We start from the raw sequence: 20,124 nt of genomic DNA on the forward strand, positions 1-20,124 counted from the left end.
AGAAGTATGTTAAAACAAAAGAAATCCACAAGACGTTTAATAAGCCATCTGTACATGATACAGAATATTTATTGAATGTCATCAAAATACACAAGAAACCAGAAGACAGAGCACAGGGTGAGAAACCCTTTAAGGTCATTTGGAGAGTGATAACAATCCTGCTGAAACAAATCAAACATCTCCTCTCATTGGAAAAATTAATGCTGAGCTTCAATTTAACAACTCAAACTCCCGCTGAATAAATAAAACACCCGTAACAGCACCTGTCAGCCAAAATGTACCCAATGACATGTCACACACGTGAGGAAAGCCAACGGGGCTGGGTCAGTCCTTCTTTGTAGTGATTCATCCAGACTTTGTTTGGCCTGTCTCGTTAGCCCTGTAGCAGGAAATCAGCCCAACCTAAGCGTTCTTTAAGTTGATAGCAGGACCCGCTGCGGCACATTGCTCCTGGGTTTGGTATAAAAGTATTTTTGAGAACTTTAACCAGTGTGATTTGTGCTCTGCTCAATGCAGCGGCCACTCATGTTGTCGTGTCTGTCAGAATACAGGAACAAAGAACTGCTACAGGACGCTCCACACTGTGAAGACTAAAAACTGATCAGTAGGATTCAGATTCACACATCAGTCCAATTGTTTTGACGTTTTAGAAGTTCTAGTTAAGACTTTGATTGCAGAAAAAAACAACATTTCTGGAAAATCAGTTCCCCCAGAGAAGCGCCTGTTTATTTGTTTCTGGTGAGTCTCAGTTTCACTGTAAAAGCTAAACTTCACTGAGGCGATGTCTGCAGGATTTGTATCCAGTTTTATGTCTCAAATATGCCAAAACATCACGATGCAGGAGAAGGAAACTACTGTCGTAATATTTGTTAAATGACGGACACTTCTGATGCATTCAGGAAAGCCAGGAAATCTGAATGCTTATTGTCTTTAGTGTCTAAGTATCAAGCAGATTTTTTGTCTTGGTGTATATGTTTTCAGAACTGGTTGTAAGCTGCTCTTCATGCAGGTATATGTTAGTAGAGAGAAATGAATCATCCTCAGATTGCTTCCTCCTGCTTTTGCTCTCCATACAGACATTTTCTTGATTCTTGGAATCCTTAACGTGAGCTCTACTGAACGGGAAAAACCTGAATTTATGATTATTTGTTGTTTTGATTTGTCCTCTTTAAAGCTACCAGATGATGGATTCAGTTGGTCCAACCCATGCTGTGGAGAGGAAATGAGTTGTTTGGATCAGAAACTGAATGTTTAACATCGATCGGTGAAGTCAAAAAGCATCGTTCAGGTTTGGTCTGATCTGTGGAGCTTCTCCTCGGCTGCAGAAAGATGCTCTGTTCTTACATTATGGGTTGTTAAAAGAAAGAGGGGAAATGTTGTGCACATGCATGAAGAGTTGAAACTCAGTGCTGTGGCAGTTTTTTGTTCCCATGTAGTCAGGATGACACACACACACACACATTCGGAGTATTGTAGTGATCACAACACAGGCCTGTTGTGAAGTGCTTCACCAAAGTCTCATTCTGCTGCTTTTCTTTTTTGCAAACACACACTCCCACACACACACACTCCTGCAAATTAAATTTAATAAATAAGACTTACAATGATGTAAGGCATTTTTGACCATGCATCTGTCACAAAGAACAAGAAATCCAGAACAAACTCGGTAACAATATGCACATTCATTAAGAGCAACAAGGCGGCCTCTCCTCGCTTTGTTTAAAGGCTTCCTGGGTGATCACCTGATCGACAGGGCTCATCCCCTCCTCATCTGGCTCTGATTCTGCAGCGGGACGGCCTATGGACATCCAGAGACCTCAGTCCAACCAGCAGGCCGGACACACAGCAGCCAGACCCGGCCACAGCGGGGCTTTAGCATTGCATCCAGAGTTTATTCAAGAAAAATCAAAAGTCTGCGTGCAGCCAGCTGCTCAGAGCCTCAGGACAGGCCGGATGTTTCCAGGTAGCTCTGCAGCTTTCGGACTGTACTTCTGTCCAAGGAGCAAAGGTCGAAGTCAAAAGTGGTGTTTGTGATGTGGAAGTGTCCCGTCTCTTCAATCAGGTTCACAATCTAGAGGACAGAGAGGATGTGAAGTGATGTTTAACCTGCATTTTACACTGAAGCAGCTTTAAAATCTTCAAATACAAAGCTGAGTGCAAACTGAAAACACAAACCAGAACACATCTCGTTCATAAATCAGCCTCCTGAGTTCAGATTCAGAGGGCTGCTCCTAAACTGTGTTCCTCTGTTTACAGATGACCCCTCTGTGCTGTGCTCAGCCGTGTGCAGCAGAGGCAGTGAGAGTTAATCATTTCCATCTCTTGTAACAGGATGTGGAGCCAGTCGCTGAACTCTTCTAGATTAGCCTGATTACGCTCGGCATAAAAGCTGTGATGCTGTTTTGGATGAGACTTCTTCTTTCCTCAGAGCCGATTGTCTCGTTAGGAGAGCGAGGCGGAAGTTGGCAGCCGCTGCCGGGAAGATCCACTAATACGGTCACATGAGACGCCTCGCCAATATAAGCAAGAAACACAGAATCTCTCAGGTGGACTGAGGTTAACCAAATAATTCATTGCTTCCAGATGAAGCTGCAGATTGTAGAGGATCTGTAACAGATCACAACTCCTCTTTTAGTCCCTCACAACAACACAGCTGACCGACTTCTCTGACACACAGTGATACTACACTGAGATCAGTGAGAGCTGTGGAAACTGGCCAAAACATACTTCTCTTTTATTTGGAGCTTGGACACTTCAGTGGAAAGTTTTCAGAGGAGGCAGCAGGAGATGACTTAAAGAGATAATCTCAAGGCCAAATGTCCAATCCTGCTCAATATTTTCTAATGGAATATCGAATATTTTATCTAACAGGCTCCATGTGTGACATTCACTGATGGAAAATCTTTGCTTTAACATTTTCAAATGTCAAGTTATTTCTGTACTGATCAAAAACTGGTGATCTTTCTAGATAATACAGCAGCAAACTGAGGTACATTAAAGTTTTAAAATCAAACCAGTATTTATTTTAAATGGAAAAGAATTCCCCGCAAATTGGGGCTTATTAGAGGAACTATGTGAACAATGGTCCCTCTGAGCCTGATAGTGTGACTGTGTCTCTGTAAACTCCCAGAGCCAGTTGTTTAAAGAATTTAATCTGGATTTGGAAATCCCATTTCTTGCTAACCTGGATCAGGTAATCCGTCTCAGTTTTATGCCGTTTTTAAGCAACCTTGGATTGGATCACCATGATCCGGAGAGATTTTTCAAGATTACCAAATCCGGATTACCATTGCTCTAAATGGGACAACATATTATAATGTGGGCTACCAGCTCTGTGAAAAACAACAGGTAGAAGAGCCAACATAGGGTTATTGTAGGTGTTTTTTTATTTTGTGGGAAAAAAAACACCCAAAAAATAACAAACATCCACTTCCATTTTTAATTTCTTTTATGACCCCTCATCTGAGCCACAACAAATGAATGAATATATAAAAAATAAACAAAAGTTGGTATTTTGAAAAGGCCTGAAATGTAAAAAAAAAAAAGGATAAATGTCCAATAGTTAGCAAAACTAAAAAAAAAATGTTCAGGGTTCTTCTTCATTTGTGAAGTAGAATCCAGCATTTTTAACTCTGCTTTTAAAGGTGGATCTGAAGTTTTTTTCTGGTTTGCTGCAGTTTTCTCAGCTTGATTTGTTTCTCTGTCAGGAGTATCTGAGCTTCTGCTCTTTCAGTTTCTCTTTGGTTTTAGTTTACTACACTGAAAGGCTTCATTAGTAGGCTAAGTTAACTTTATCTAGTTTATCACTGCAAAGGTTAAACAAGTCAAGTGCCAAATGCAAATAAAAGTATCAACACTAAATTCTACAAATGTTGAATTATTTGACCAATTTTAAAGTTTTACTACATTTCCTTCCTGAAATCCACCTTGAAATCCTACCCCCTGTTGGGATCAGGATAATCCTGTTTTTTGGATTAAAGTGATCCAAATCCTACTGAAGAGTTCTAAACAACACAATTTAATTCAATCTGATAAGTAAAATCCAATTGGATTACCTTTGAACAACTGGCCCCCAGTGTTTAAAGAGTGACCCTGTAAACTGGAGACCTTCGGCTGAACATGTCAGTCGGTATCCAGTTTACAACAGCTGTTAAAACACAGGAGAAGTGGTTTGGACTGCACCCTGTGCAAATCTCCACAACTGATAATGATTTAATGATCTGTTTGAAAAGAAAGCATCCTGCCAAAAGCCGGCAATCAACAGGGTTACTCTTTAAGCAACACCACAAATTGCTGCCATCTTCATGCTTTAGATAGCAGACTGGCTCATGTTTCTTTCTGCCCTCTATTGGTCAGGTGGTACAGTGCAGTTACTTTTATTTTTTCCATATGTCACTGGCCTGATTTGTATCATCTTTATGACACTGGGTGTTTCTTTGGGAATTCCACTTTAATGTCTTTTAAATGTTGGGCCTGCTGCAGTCGATCATGCAGGATCTGCACTCAGACGACAACAAAGAAGATCCAGAGGAAGATTCAGAGACGCATACGAATTGGCCACAGGAACAACATAACCCTTAATAGAAAACCATCTTAAGTGAGGTTGTATTAGAAGCTTATGACTTATATAATATGGTTTTGCCTCCCTGCCTAGTGTGGTCCCTTTCTTTCCTCCTCTATCCTGAGCTGCAGAGTTCGCCGCTGAGGGCATGCAATTTGAAGTACAGGACAAGAACCCTTGGCCTGCTTTCTTAGAGGGTTTTATACACACCTGTTGGAGTATGTGACCCTCTCTTAGTGTCATCAGTCTCTTGTGCAGCTCCACCAGTTCATCCAGGTACGCCTGGGACACAAACAATCACAGTGAAATCTTGCATGAATCAAATATTAAGTATTCTACAACTCAAAAGACAGTAAGCCAAGTATTTTCATGTTGTGTTTTAAGCCGAGCAAAGCCGACCTGGTGAGAAGGATGTACCAGAGATCAGATGTAAACACAGATTAACCTTTCTGCACGGCCTAAAACTTTCATCAGACTTCACTAAATGTGGGTGCTAAGTTAACAGCTCTTTTAACTTCATGCTGCTCCAGAGTGAAAAACAAATCATAGAAATCGTGGTTCACCTTGTCACAGTCCAGGTTTCTGTTCTTGTCCTGCTTGCTCTGCTTGGTGGGACTCTTCACCTCAAGGATCTAACCAGAGGACCCAGCAAACAGAGTCAAAGTGGATACGGATTCAGAGATTTGGATCTGTTATCACATTTGATTAGCTGCCTCAGAATTCAGTGTCATCTCACCTGGTTATTAGTAGTCTTTAAAAGAGGCGGGGCCTCGTTACGGGATGGTGGAGAAGGAGAGGAGCTGTCACTCTCACTGCCGTCACTCAAGCTGACCCTGAAGGTTAAATCAGAGCAGATTCTTAGATCATCAAAATGCAAGTCAGACTTTAAAATCCTCCATCTTCACTGCTTAAGTGTGTGACCATGCATTCACCTGCGTTGATGGTGTGTATGATGTGTGTGTGCTGGCCGCTCCCCGTCAGAGTCCATGTCGTCATCATCGTCCTCTGAATCTTCATCGTTGTCGTCTGAGTGCAGATCCTGCATTACCGACTGTAGCGGGCCCAGCACTTGAAAGACAACAGAGGGGATGAGTTTCATGTTTGGGTTGTGGTTCTGTGCTGATCTCAGTGAGTAGCTGTGAGGAGGGCGATGTATCATGCTGTAAGACGGAGAGATGCTGGCATGGTCTGATAAACTTTGAAAAAAACTCTCGCTCTCAGCCGACTCTCTTGAAGGCTCCACTCCTCCATCGACAGGAGAAAGTGACGTCAGGACATGAAGTAAAAATTTCTAAATAAAAGTTCCCTTCAAAGTTACGTTGGGTGGACACATCCAATTGTTCTGCATTTTTATTCCATTGGTTAACCTGATTCCTCGATAATGTTACATTAAGAATAGAAAATGTATAAAATGCATCTCTTCAACAACACAACATGAATTGGTGGGCACTTCTGTTTGGTGTAAGGATCTTATTTTTATTTCCTCACTAGTTTCACACCTCAGCTATCCTAGCTTAGCAGATGGATCTGTTTATTAAGGAAACTCTGATTTGATTCAGGATTTTACTGACAAAGAAATGTACATAACTCTTTCACACCAGATTCCTATTCATTACATTCAACATGTTCAACATCTCCTAATACACCAAAAGCAATTTGGAAAAAACAAAGCGCTAGCTTGATGCAAACGTGTATGGGAAATTGCATTCATATGCTAGCGGTTAGCATACATCAGTATAACTTTTTTAAATTTCAACTTTCATCACAGAAACATATCAAAGTTATTCTCTGTTACTTGAAACTCTAAATGTCAAAATACTAACAGATAAATGATTTCCAACAGGAAAACAAGACCAAACTTACATAGAGGCTATGGCTCAAATTATTGTTATTACAACTTCAAGACACTAGATGGCCTACTTAAGTCAGTAATGTTTAACGAAACAACAAATCAACGTCAGGTGATGTGCTATTTTTTAATTAACTTTAATTATGTACTTCTGTACTAAACTATTTGTTATCTCAATAAAATGCTGTTTTGGGTTTCTTTGTTTTGTTTTTTGTTCAACTTCAAATCCTTATGTCACTTCCTTCTGACAGTGAAGGGAGTCTCAGCTGGACCCCTCTCAAACCTGCAGGCTACAACACAGCTTGGCTAAAGGACAAAATACATCAGGCTGAGTAATTTGCCAAACAACACAGCTTCATGTCTCTTTACCGCTGTTACTATTACGCTATCTCTTTTTACCGTAATGCAATCCTCCATGTCGTGAATTCTGAGTTAGGCCAACTGAACCGTGAACATTTAGGAGCGTGTTATTCAAATGATGACTATTTTCATCTCCCAGATTTATCAACACCTGATCACACAGCGTACGCCTTGATTGGCCAAGGAATGCATTTTCATACTCGTGCACTACCATCAGCCAGTGTATGAGTGAGAACTTTAGAAAACTTCAGTATGCTAGCATTGTTGATCTGCATTTCATTTTTTTAGAGCATGTGTTCATTAGGATAAAGAACGTCTGTGCAGTTTGGATCATTTGTGTGTTAGTCCCCACATTCAGACGTCACCAGGTGAAGGAGGAAAACACTAACGCTCAGCATCACACCAGCGTTAACCAGTCAGGCTGCAGAGAGATGCATGAGGCTTCATGCATGTGGACAAGCTGAGGGAGAACTCCCCATGCAGGTGTGAGCAGGTGTGCACAGGTTTAGGGGCGAGGCTGACAGGTCCCAGAGGTGCTGTTACCTGTTTGGGTGGTGGCAGGAAGAGCCACCCTCTTCCTGATGATGAAGTCAACCACTGCACCCAGAGAGAATTACAGACACACAAGCAGACGTCACGCACCAGAACAACGACTAACACAGAAAGTCTCTCATTTAACACCCAGTTCTTCTACTCTCACCTGCTCTCTAAGAATATCTAAGATCCTTTTTTTTGGCGTTTCAAATATTCCAGCAGGTCTGAAACACATCTCATCACATCTGAGGCCAAGATAAGCTGTTTATTTGAGAACAAAGACCAGGCTCCAGCTGAGTTGACTTTGTTAGACCGTTGGAAAATTTGTACCAGTGCTCCCTTGTTTTCACTTTCAAATTTGTGGTTTTGATAAGAAGATGACAAACTGTTCCAGACAGTCTGACACAGAGCTTCACCAACAAATGTTGGCAACTGTCAGATTGATAAAGTAACATTTGCAGACTTTGGGAAGGTCAGGATGGAATCAGATTAAAACTAAACTCTCTTAATAAACCAACATAAGATATGTTAAATTAACACCTTGTTAAATGTCAGTTTTAGTTCACATCATTTTGATGATTCTGAAGCTTTCTTATTTTTCTCCAAGTTTTGGTTTCAGATTTGGCTGCAGAATATCAGAAATTACAAAACCCCAAACAGATCAAAAGGATTTAGTGGAGAAAGTGCAGAACAAAATGTCTCGAAATGTGAAAGCAACCCATCAATATTCTCTTGAAGTAGGCTCTGATACTGCTTTTTGTACCACTTAAACCTTGAGTTTAAAGCACACTAAACCAATACTGCAGGCATAAGTGTATTTTCTGTTAAAAATCATACACTACAAGTTTTAAAGCTGTTATTTTCTTTGGAGACTCAGATACTCTTGCAGAACAAAGGCCTGCCCTGAAGTGCCCTGAATCTGGATAAAAATAATCAAAACAGAAAGTGTAAGGTTGTGTATGCATGCTGTAGATGTTTACCTTGTCGTTTGTGGTGTGTCGGAGCAAATCCTGAACTGGAGCTAGAACTGGCCGGACTGGGCTGCTCGGACTAGAAAGGAGCAGAAAAAAAGACATTTAAAGAAAATTACACACGAAATATGCTTCAGTCATTTAAACATTTAGCCACTACTAATCCATCAGCCCGTGTCCTCTCTGCAGTGATCCCAGGTGTGCACAGGTGTGAGGATGGACAGAGCTCCCGGCGCTTTTCAGTTTCCTCAGCACACATTCCTGAGATCTGTAGTGCTCCAACTGTCAGGTAGTTAGTTAATGAGCATGAGCTGCATTTTTCTGCTTCTACAGGAAACTGTTCACTCCAGGAGGAGGGATGGGAGAGAGATGCAGAGACACAGATTCACTGTATTTACTTTGAACCCATCTTTTTAAAGCAGGCCCACACTAAAAGATTTGTTTTTCTTATGTATGAATACACATTGTTAAAAAAGGGTCAATAAACTGTACTTAGGTAAAAGCAGCAGGAGGTTAAAGGTAATAGTAGGGGTACCTGGATGTAAGACACACATGAAACTCTTATCTGTGGCATGCATACTGGCATGAATCTTACTCTTTCTGAAAATAAGATCCCGAAAGGTGGTAATCCTTCCTTCATAGTCAACAACTATCGGCCGATCTCTAAATTGTGTGTTCTTTCTAAAGTTTTAGAAAAATTGGTTGCTGAACAACTTAAGAGTTTTTTAGATGCACATGGATTCCTCTCACAATATCAGTCAGGTTTTCGTAAACAGCACAGTACAATAACCGCTGCTGTTAAAGTGGTGAATGACATCATAGAGGCACTAGATGGTCGAAAATATTGCGCAGCTCTCTTTATAGACTTGTCAAAGGCATTTGACACAGTCAACCATGTTATCCTGGCAGATAGACTTTACAAGATTGGCTTATCTAGCCAGACTGTTAATTGGTTCTCAGATTATTTATCAGATAGAACGCAGTGTGTCCATGCCGCTGGGTCATTTTCCTCTTTTCTCCCTGTTTTAAAGGGTGTTCCTCAAGGCTCTATATTAGGGCCACTGCTGTTTACAATTTATGTAAATAATCTTTGTGATGAACTCTTTAATACTGTGTCCCACTGCTATGCTGACGATACTGTAATATATTGTTCATCTCCCTCAGTTTTGAAATCCCTCGAATCCCTCCAGTCAGCCTTTGACACTGTTCGATCGCGCCTGACTCAGCTTAAATCAGTGCTGAATGCAGATAACTCAAAGACCATGCTATTTTCAAATGGAAAGCAGCTCCCTCCCCACCTTCCAGGCATTCTTCTTGATGACAATCTATCTTTTACATTGCACATTGATAAACTTGCCACTAAGCTGAAACTTAAATTGGGTTTCTTGTTTAGAAATGAGTTATGTTTTTCTCTAAAAGTCAGAAAACATTTGATCACCACAACATTTATACCCTTGTTGGACTATGGAGACCTGCTTTTTATGAATGCTTCTAATCAGTTTTTAAAGAAATTAGATACTGTATATCACTGTGCCCTGCGTTTTGTTACTGGTTGCAACTATCAAGTTCATCACTGTTCCCTATATGCTATTGCACATTGTCCCTCTCTGTACGCTCGCAGATGCTCACATTGGCTGATTTTTATTTATAAATCTATTCTTGGACTTCTTCCTACAAACCTGTATTCACACATGAGTAGAAACCTCAGCCAATATGGCCTGCGCTCTCAGGACACCATACTGCTGCATGTCCCGAGAGTAAGAACTGAACTGGGCAAAACAGCTTTTACATTTTCTGCCCCGTCTGCCTGGAATGATGTGCAGAAGGACTTAAAATTGACACATCTTGTAACTTTAGGGGAATTTAAAACAGTTATAAAAGACAGAGAAATAAGCTCAATTGGTTCTTGTGACTGCACTGTGTAATTATACATTCCTATTGTTGTTTGTATATAGTGTGTGTATCTGTGACTGCAATTTGTTTTCTTTTCTATTGTGCTGCCGTCTTGGCCAGGTCACTCTTAAAAAAAGAGGTTTTAAATCTCAATGAGTTTTTTACCTGGTTAAATAAAGGATATTATTATTATTATTTAAAACAAAAGGGTCATCTTCTTTAAGAGAGCTAAGTTTGGTAAACATTTACCAAAAGTCCTTTCTCCTGCAGCTCTAAAGGGACTTAACTTTAAATGTGTCGCTGTTCCAGACTAAAGGAAGTTCAAACACACTCAGATGTTGGTTTTCAAACTTTAACTTTAACCAGAGCTGACAGAGAAAACAGCGCTGAGAAGAAACATGAGAGAAACAGTGAGATGTGAGGACAAAAGGCAGAGCGACTTCAATGGTCGTCACCTCCTGCCAACAAACAGCACACAGCTGGTCTGTTGGTTTATGGGACAGCTTCTTCACACTGCCATAAATCTCACCACCGCTCCTTTCAGGCCTTTTGTCCCGCTTCACTCAAAGCCACCAAAGCTGCCCTCTTCAAAGACAATAAACAGCCTTTAGACGGAGTTTGTTGGCATCTATCTGGCTTCATCTCTTAACTCTTGGCACAGTTAGAGCAAGGAAAGAGAAAGAAATGCCAACAAACTGACCAAAGCCTGCTCAGTTTGCTTGTCTAATCCAGCGGGGGTTGTCCAAACAAAGTTATTTTAATGTGAAGAAGCTTTTTAGTGTGTGACACTGAAGACAAACAAAGCCAGCGCTTTTATTCTGACATGTTGTGGTTTATAACTCGAAGAAAACACTAACTTTTAAGCTCATTGTCACTTTTTCTCTTACTGACGTTAGGCCAGTGAACTTCTTCTGACAGCCTCACATTTCACTGAAATTACAGAAGACTTTTCATAAACTTGGAATTCTTAGTTTGCACTGTTTTTTTCTACACACGCAGTAAAATTTCCCCTGAAGTAGTATGGAAAGCCATGATGTCTTTTCTCAGTTTGCATCAAAAACAGATAATGGTAATGCCAATAACATCCACATTTTGTGTAGGATGTAAAACTCTATGACTGAATGTTGTTTATAGACCACAAAGGTTATGTTTTCAAACTGTTTCCAAAAGAAAACTATTTCTATATTTAGGGACTAAATGATTGTTGGGTTTCAGAATAGCTCTAAATATCTTGACCTGACAGCTGAAACAAGTTTGAACCACATACACTAGAAGCTAGCTCCTGTGTGCTGAGAGGTGGAGTCAACAAAGTCTGGTGTTAATGAAGAGTAAAAAGCAAAATCCTTCCTCTTTTGCTGTGAGACACTCCAAAAAAAATTCAAGACTCATTAACAAAATGAGACATTTTTATGGACATATTCAATTTGGTGTATTTACTTGAAATGTTCTGGACACTCAAACTGAAACTTAAATATCAAACTGATGAGCACAAAGAGGAGGAAAAAAAACTAAGATTGCAGTCAATTGAGCCTATTTTTCGAACACGACTAACACCACATCACAGACACTGCAGGTAAACGTCCTCATACCTGTGCTGGCTCATTGTGTCTGTGATGGAGTGTTTGTATGTCAGTTCAAGCAGACACAGCCCACAGACAACTATAGCTCCACTTATAGATCAATCAGGGATGGGTACCGAATTAGGTCCTTTTAAAGGTACTAACTAAATTCAGTCAAAAGTACCAAGTACTGATTCAAGTAAAATCAAACGGTACCATGTTTAGGTACCTAAAAGCATCCTTGTGACTGTGAGGGAGTGGAAGAGTAGGTGATTTTCCATGCTGGACATGAACACAGCATTAACAGGTTATATATTGAAGAATAAATATGTTCAATAAAAAAAAATTGTACTTGATTATTAAACGAATTGATATTTTTTACCACATAAACACAAAAAAGAACCGTTGAGTGACGGTACTGCCAGGTACCGAGCATCAGTACCGTATCATTTCAAATGTGAAAGGTACCCATCCCTAAGATCAACACATTGAAAAACCAGTCCGCGCTACAATATGTTGACAACTTAAATCCAGTTAGCAGAGCTTTATCATTCGATGCAACCCTCTAAAATCAAATAGTGAAAATATTTATTTTCATTTATCTTACTCCTTCTTAATGATCTTATTAGTCCTGTTCATACACCAGGTGTCATCAACTACATTTGTCCTAGGACTAATTTTTTTTGGAAGATATTGTGAGGGCCAGATTTATGTAATAAATAAAATAAATAATGTTTTCCAAGTAATTTATCATTATTTGATGTATTAATCTGCCTTCCAAATTTATGTGATCAAAGCAGAAAGCTGAATCAGAAAAGCTCAGCTTCAATGAAAAATGGACTGATAAGTATTTCATAGTGGCAGTTTTAGAAAATGCTGTAGCTGTGCAGCTCATTCAAAACCAAACTGTCGAAGCTGCTGCTACAGAAAATATTCTGAGGCGCCACCACAACACAAAGCACGCAAGCTACAAGGAGCCACGTCCTGAATAGTCGGAGGCCCTTCATCAGGAAAACATTTCTACTTTAAAACCTTAAATCTGTCATAAGAGAAATTAGGGGACAACAAGTGCGTCTCTGCAGGTGATATTCTAAATTTAAGACAGGTGACGGCACAAGCTACAATTTAGAAAATGAATAAAAGAACAGTTTGTTCTCATTGCTAAGATAGTTTTCAGTAAAATTCTGAGGTTCATCAACATACAGTATGTTTTACCTGTTTAGTTGCTGTTCTGAACATGTTTCTTTTGTTAAATTTATTATACTAATTTATATTATACACTTAGCAGCCACTTTGCTAGACACACCTGTCCAACTACTTGTTAAAGCAAATTTCTAATCAGCCAATCACATGGCAGCAACTCAAGGCATTTAGGCATGTAGAGGATCTGCTGCAGTTCAAACTGAGCATCAGAATGGGGAAGAAAGGTGATTTTAAGGGACTTTGAACGTGGCATGACTGTTGGTGCCAGACAGGCTGGTCTGAGAATTTCAGAAACTGCTGATCTACTGGGATTTTAACTCACAACCATCTCTAGGGTTTATGGAGAATGGTCCCAAAAAGAGAAAATATCCAGTGAGCAGCAGTTCTGTGGGCCAAAACGCCTTGTTGATGCCAGAGGTCAGAGGAGAATGGACAGACTGGTTGGAGCTGATAGAAAGGCAACAGTAACTCAAATAACCACTGGTTACAACCGAGGTCTGCAGAAGAGCATCTCTGAACACACAACACGTCCAACCTTGAGGCAGATGGGCAACAGCAGCAGAAGACCACACCGGGTGACCCTCCTGTCAGCTAAGAACAGGAAACTGAGGCTACAATTCACACAGCAACACCAAAACTGGACAATAGAAGATTGGAAAAACGTTGGCTGGTCTGATGAGTCTGGATTTCTGCTCCACATTCAGATGGTAGGGTCAGAATTTGGCATCAACAACATGAAAGCATGGATCCATCCTGCCTTGTATCAACAGTTCAGGCTGCTGGTGGTGGTGTGATGGTGTGGGGGATATTTTCTTGGCTCACTTTGGGCCCCTTAGTACCAACTGAGCATGGTGTAAAGTCCACAGCCTACCTGAGTATTGTTGCTGACCATGTCCAATCCCTTTATGAGCACAGTGTACCCATCTTCTGATGGCTACTTCCAGCAGGATAACACTCCATGTCATAAAGCTGGAATCATCTCAGACTGGTTTCTTCAACACGACAATGACTTCCCTGATCTCAAATGTCCTCTACAGTCCCCAGATCTCAATCCAATAGAGCACCTTTGGGTTGTGGTGGAACAGGAGATTCTCATTATGGATGTTCAGCCGACAAATCTGCAGCAACTGTGTGACGCTATCATGTCAATATGGACCAAACTCTCTGAGGAATGTTTCCAGTACTTTGTTGAAGCTATGCCACCAAGGATTAAGGCAGTTCTGAAAGCAAATGGGGGTCCAACCTGGTACTAGCAAGGTGTACCTAATAAAGTGGCCAGTGGGTGTATATTCTCACTGTAATGTTTGCACAATCCACTCTGTTGCTGTAACACTGTAAATCTTCCACTGTGGGATGGATGGATGATTATCTTATGATAGCACGGTGGCAGGAGATATCAACCTGGGCGTTCAATCATAAAAATATCAATGACAGATTTGATTGACCAGTAAAATGGTGTCAACTTGCAAGGGCAACAGCCACTAGCTGCTGCCAGCTACTGGAGCAATTTCTAAACTCCCAGTCAGAGAAAATATTCAAACACAAATTCATATGAAGAAAGAGTAAACAGATCATTAGGAGAAACAAATTTACTGATGTCTTAACTGCATACATCTTCTACTTTGATGTCTTTTTCACATTAGTCTATGAAAACAACCAAAGCAAAGAAACTGATAAATCCCTGCATTCACAGTTACTAAGACTATGAAAGCATGCTTGGCCACATGCCAGCTAGAGAAAAAACTGTCAAGTCAAACCAAGAGACGGGTTTTAAAGTCATCTCTGCTGCAGAGAGTTGTAACTCAATCACCTTCGTACAATAACACACCACCAGTCTTATAAAAACATGTCAGCAGAGCTTCGTCTCCCCCGACGTGTGCAGGTGACACATCACTCAGCCTGTGCCCACATCCAGCGTGCTAACCACCAGGTTCTCATGCTAACACGCCAGCCTGCTTTCCCTTCATGTCATCACCTACTCCACATTTCCTCCTCTGTGCTGTTTCTGGCCCGGCGCTCAGTGGAACAGACCGAGATCAAACACGCGGTCACATGAGAAAAAAAAAAAAAAAACGAGAGCTGGGCTGTGTGTCGGCCACCGGGGGAGAATCAAACACCTGGCATTTGTCACCCCACATCGCCTTTAACAACCAGCCCGACCCCCAGCCTCTGCATGGGAAAACTTAAAAGGCATTTACATAAAGCGCTGACAAAAACACAGGTCCTGCTAGTGAAGGTAATAACTCCCCCTGCTAAACAAGCTGCCCCGACAGAGACACGCACATAAAGAGCCACGCTTTATACACGACTCGGAGAAAAGAACGAAATCACATAAAAGAAAACAGCTCAGAGCTCTGGGACTCAGACCTTTCTTCACCCTTTTCTTCTTTGAAAAGCTAAAAGGATTAAAGGGGCACTCTCTGCTATTCACCACAGCAGCTCTTCTTTCTCCTCAGGTGTTGTAAAACCATAAATCTTTCTCGTCGACTATTTGGCTTCAAAACAGCTCTTCTTTATGGGGAGGTTCTGCACCAAGTGATCGTGGACCAGGCAACCCCAGCTATTCATGAAAGGAGCCACTGCAGGAATACAGTTTCTTATCAAACTCCTACTGACAAACACTTCTCACATCTGTTTTTAAATATAAAGATCGCTGCTTCATCATTTCTCTCTATTAAAGAAACAAACTTGTGTCCATCCACCTCCTGTTGGGCCACCCAAATGAACGCAGCTGAACTCCCACTCGGTTTATTGGCGCCCACCCCTTCATGCAGTTCCTCCACCCAGCCCCCCAGAGTCCAGCAGACCACCATTAAAGAGGACTCTCTCTCTGTTGGTTGTTTAATTTTATAGCCGTTTCCACGCTGAGGAAGGCCTGTCCACTAACAAACCCTCCCCCCTCCAAGCCTTGAGAGAATCGGATACCTTTCAGCAACCCCTTCCTCCTCAACCGTTGCCAGTAATGTGGTTTGAAAGCACTAGTCCACCATGCTGGACTGTGCTGGACCTAAGCAGCTGCTTCCCAAACCTTCATTGTGATGATCGTATCTGTTACATGCATCAGCCTCTCAGGGCCTGTTCCCACTGATTCAAAACAACGTAGCTCCGAGTTTTTCTGGCCTCAGCATGCAAGCAACAACTCTTTCTGAGGCTGCACTGAAAAACCTTAAATTCCCTTTTAAGACAGATTTAGGATAATTTATATCCTGGTTAAAATAACATTCATCACGTGTTTAACGTTATAAAGTTGAAATGTCGGCTCTACTTACATCTGATTTGTTGGACTGGTCCTCCATATCTGAGTCGTTGGGGTCCACAAGTTCCTGGAATGGCGGCAGGGCTGAACTCTTCCTCCGGTCAGTGTCCTCGCCCTCTGGTCTCGATTTACTGACTCGGATCTGCGATCTATCCTTTAAGAGTTTCTTATCCAAATGTTGAGCGTCTGACATCGGCTTCCCTGATGAATCCACAAATCCCTTTTTACGCTTTTTGGTCATGTGATCGTCAGCGCCTGTGGAGGACAGACGCTTGTTTAGCCCTGACCCGTGGGTCATCCCTTCAGTCCTGTGCTCCTTGGACATGGACTTGGGTTCCTTGAAGCCCATCTTAGGGTTGATATCTCTAAGCGGCTGGTTCTCTTTGGGTTTCCTGGAGGGTTCTTTGGGGGCTTTGCTGGATTCCCAGCCAGAGTCTCTGAAGGCACTTTTGGGCTCTTTCAAGTCTTTTGGAGGTTTTTCTTTGTGGTCCTTGGAGGGTTTGTGGAGTTTGGAGAAGCTGCTGCTGTTGGTGCTGGTGGTGGTTGTGGCGGTGGTGAGAAGGGCAGGGCCTCCTCCTTTGGAACCATCCTGTGGAGTCGAGACAACAGATGAGAACACAAGCCATGGAAACCTGAGACCGCAAAACAGGTTAAAGCTTTGGTAAATCTATATCATGATGAAAGAGCGCCACCAGGGCCAGATAAAGGTTATTACTCTACTTTTTAAACATGGGTTCAATGTTCTTCCCCGTTTTGACTGAAAAAATGTTTGGACCTGCATCAGCTGACTCCTGCAGTAAGCAATCCAATAACACCAGAAAAAATAGAAGCATCTGAAGACAGAAAAAGGCAATGAATTTCCCATCTTTAAACCTCAAGACTCCAGTGACAAAAAGAGCAAGTTAATCTTATTGTCCACCCCTTGATATCTCTAAATTTATTGTTACACAACAAAGAGATTATGTCAAAGTTTTATAGTCTATAGTTAAATTCAGGAAGAGCAAAGACAAAATCCAAAGTTTCCTTTAAAAACCAACAGGTTGAATTACATAACTTCTGCTCCGTAGTTGAAGAGAAATAATCATCTTCTCTGACACGCCATCAAAATCTGAAATGTAGGATGGAGGAATCAGCTGGTGGCTCCACTTACGACCAAAATCTTTGAAAAACAAAACATTTTTCTGACTGCGTGGAAGCAGGTGACCAGGCTGTGATCAGCGCTTGTGCTTCTGGTTCAGTACATAGGGAAATTTAACTGATTTGGCCTGAATAAAATCATGTAAACTTGCTTTGAACATTAGGTTTACACTGCAGTACACTTGCAGTGTGTGTTGTAGCGACTGGATGGGACACTGCTGGAAGAGTTCCCAAACTTTTTGCTCCTTTCTATCATCTAGACCCCAAAGACGGCAAAAAGACCAAGATTTTTTTTTTTTTAAAAGATTGCTATTTAAATGACTTTGCAAACTTTTAAGGCAAGGACTCCTCAGCTACAGGTAAATACTGTCGCCTGGATTTGCAAGGATGTAAAAAAAATTGGGAAACCTGATAAAACTTTTGGCGAAGAACAAGTGGCTAATTTTATATCCTATTATTTCCAAGTGTTTGTTAAAACATTTTTTTGCATCCTCCCCTGCTTGGTTTTCCAGGTTTGTTTTTCTACAACTTCTACAATGCATGGGGCCAAAAACAAAGTGAGCAAAAAGCCAGGCAGCCCGCTAAAACAGAGATTAATCCTCCACCTTCGGAGAAAACCTGTGTGCCACCCTGCAGTTTGGCATTACCACCTATAAGACAGAGGTCTCTTCTTGAAAGGGGGCCAAAAGGGTCCATGTACAGCTTAAAGAGCAAGCTCAGGACTTCTTTTGGGCAGTGCTGTTCAGTGCGGTGAAGGAGCCTTTTCCACAGACACACACCTTCAAAGTGGAGCGAAGTGCAACGTGGAGAAAAGAGGAAATGCATTCTTCCAAACAACAGGGGCCATTTGTCCCCCGGTCTCACCTTCAGCCCCCTCGTCAATATTTCATCACTGCAGTAAACCCATTAAAGCAGTCTAGACGACAGGGTGTGTTACTACTCTGCCCAAGCACCTTTAAAACCTTTCATTTCGTCTATCTGCAGGCGACCTCTGACCTCGGGATGTAAAGCTGCCAGCTCGTTCTGAACTGCAGCGCGCTCCTCCCAACATAAAACCAGCTTTAGTGCTCTGGAGGGGACAGACCGAGGCCTGCACCGCCGTCAGCGTAGAGGAGATCACTAAAGTGGCACTTTTAACAAACCTTTCAGCACCGTGACATTGGCATGGTTAGCAGGTGACCCAAGTTGGAGTAAATCACCGATGGGACAGAGAGCTAAGACTGAGCGTGTCATATCATCTGCATTCCTGGAGGAAGTACCTTGGTTGTGGTATCTGAAAGTTAAAATCCTGCATAAATACGGCAGGGCTAAGGTTTTCTTAGACAATTTAAAACAATTTTTTGACCAAGTCTATCAACATTACAAGTTTAACTCTTTAAGACCAGATGCAGCGTGTAGGTCATTTCAGACGGTTCAATTGTCTTTGTTGTCAAAAAGCTGGTCATAAAAAAAGAAAGAAAAACTTCCTCTCCCTCCATGTTTATTTCAGTGAATCATAGTGAATTTCATCAGTCATATGCAGGGCTTGACATTAACTTTTTTGCTCACCAGCCACTGTGGCTAGTGGTATCCCTGAGTTACTAGCCACTCAGTATTTTCACTGGCCACAATTTGTTGTTGGATAATCATGTTCAATATGATTAAAGCCGACGATAACATGCTAAAGTTTACTTTAAAAAGATTTACAACCTCTTTAAATGTAAATGACCCCTATTCACACTCAAAACAAGACTACATCAATGTTAAAATCCACAGGTCCTTAATCAGGTATTCAGCTCTGATAAAGTTGTGTGTAACATTGTGCTCCTTCCATATGAAAATATGCAGTCTATTAAGACATAGTAATTAAAATAGTAGTTTGTTATTGCTTGTAATAAAATGGTAAAGGGGATTAATTGAGCTGATAAAAACGTACCAAGAGACACTGCCTGCTTAAATATTTATTAATGCTTGTAATCAGAAAATCATTTCTCTTTTCATGAGAATGAAAATGAAGGAGAGGTAAATTAAATTTCCTCAGAGCTTTCATCATTAGAGTCATCTTTTAGCTTGTCTCTCTGCTCCATGTTTGAGATAAAATTCAACCCGCCAGTGGGAGCGGCGGTGTTACCAGCCACTGCCGAAATCCACCAGCATTTGGCCGGTTGGCCAGTGTTGATGTCAAGCAAGGTTATAATAGTTAAGTAAACCGAAACTAAAAAGGAAAACTAAAATTTAAAATACATTGCAGTTAACTCAAACTAGTAAAAACTATAAAAGAAAACAAAAATAAAAACTAAATAAAAACTAGAATGCCCGCTCTAAAACTAATTAAAACCAAACTGTAATGGGAAAAAAAATTCAAACTAATACTAAACTATAATGACAAATCCAAAACTATTATAACCTTGATGTCAAGCCCTCGTCATATGTCTTACAAAAAGATAACACTGCCTGAAATGACCTACATGTGGCATCTGGCCTAAATAAGTAATAGTTTTGGAAAGCCTCAGAAAAACCATTGAGAATGAGTTTAAGGATGCTCTCAAATTAATAAATATCACCATGGCATGCCAACACATTTCCATTTTACTGTTTATTTAAAAGATACTATTTAACATTAGAAGAGATTCAAAATGTCTCTCTCAAACAGCAATCTGTGTAATATATCTTTCTTTAGTCTTTGACCACTTAAAGTGCATTTTAATGTCACATTACTGCACTGAAAGCATAGCACCAGAGACGGAGGACTTTATAAATCATCTTGAAAAAGTCTTACTTCATAATCCATAACATAAAATGAGATTATCAGCACCGAAATA

The 20,124-nt window shown here is 41.0% G+C and overlaps 1 protein-coding gene across 2 annotated transcripts in view; it reads right to left on the reverse strand.

Annotated features, from left to right (window-relative positions):
* Window positions 1-35: 35 nt before the first annotated feature.
* Window positions 36-20,124, reverse strand: part of mllt3 (MLLT3 super elongation complex subunit) — a 56,420-nt gene continuing 36,331 nt past the window's right edge. The window contains exons 7-14 of one of the 2 annotated variants that reach the window (XM_074661925.1): window positions 16,200-16,775; window positions 8,285-8,354; window positions 7,314-7,367; window positions 5,494-5,629; window positions 5,298-5,394; window positions 5,125-5,193; window positions 4,772-4,843; window positions 36-2,071 (exon numbers count right to left, since the gene is read on the reverse strand). In XM_074661925.1, the coding sequence (XP_074518026.1) occupies window positions 1,940-2,071; window positions 4,772-4,843; window positions 5,125-5,193; window positions 5,298-5,394; window positions 5,494-5,629; window positions 7,314-7,367; window positions 8,285-8,354; window positions 16,200-16,775 (1,206 nt within the window). In that variant the 3' untranslated portion in view covers window positions 36-1,939. The remainder of the gene's footprint in view (window positions 2,072-4,771; window positions 4,844-5,124; window positions 5,194-5,297; window positions 5,395-5,493; window positions 5,630-7,313; window positions 7,368-8,284; window positions 8,355-16,199; window positions 16,776-20,124) is intronic. The other variant, XM_074661926.1, reaches the window with a different exon arrangement.

Source organism: Halichoeres trimaculatus, unplaced genomic scaffold, assembly GCF_033239565.1.
Source record: "Halichoeres trimaculatus isolate MK-OKI-2021-1 unplaced genomic scaffold, fHalTri1.1 fHalTri1_scaffold_22, whole genome shotgun sequence".
Taxonomy (NCBI): domain Eukaryota; kingdom Metazoa; phylum Chordata; class Actinopteri; order Labriformes; family Labridae; genus Halichoeres; species Halichoeres trimaculatus.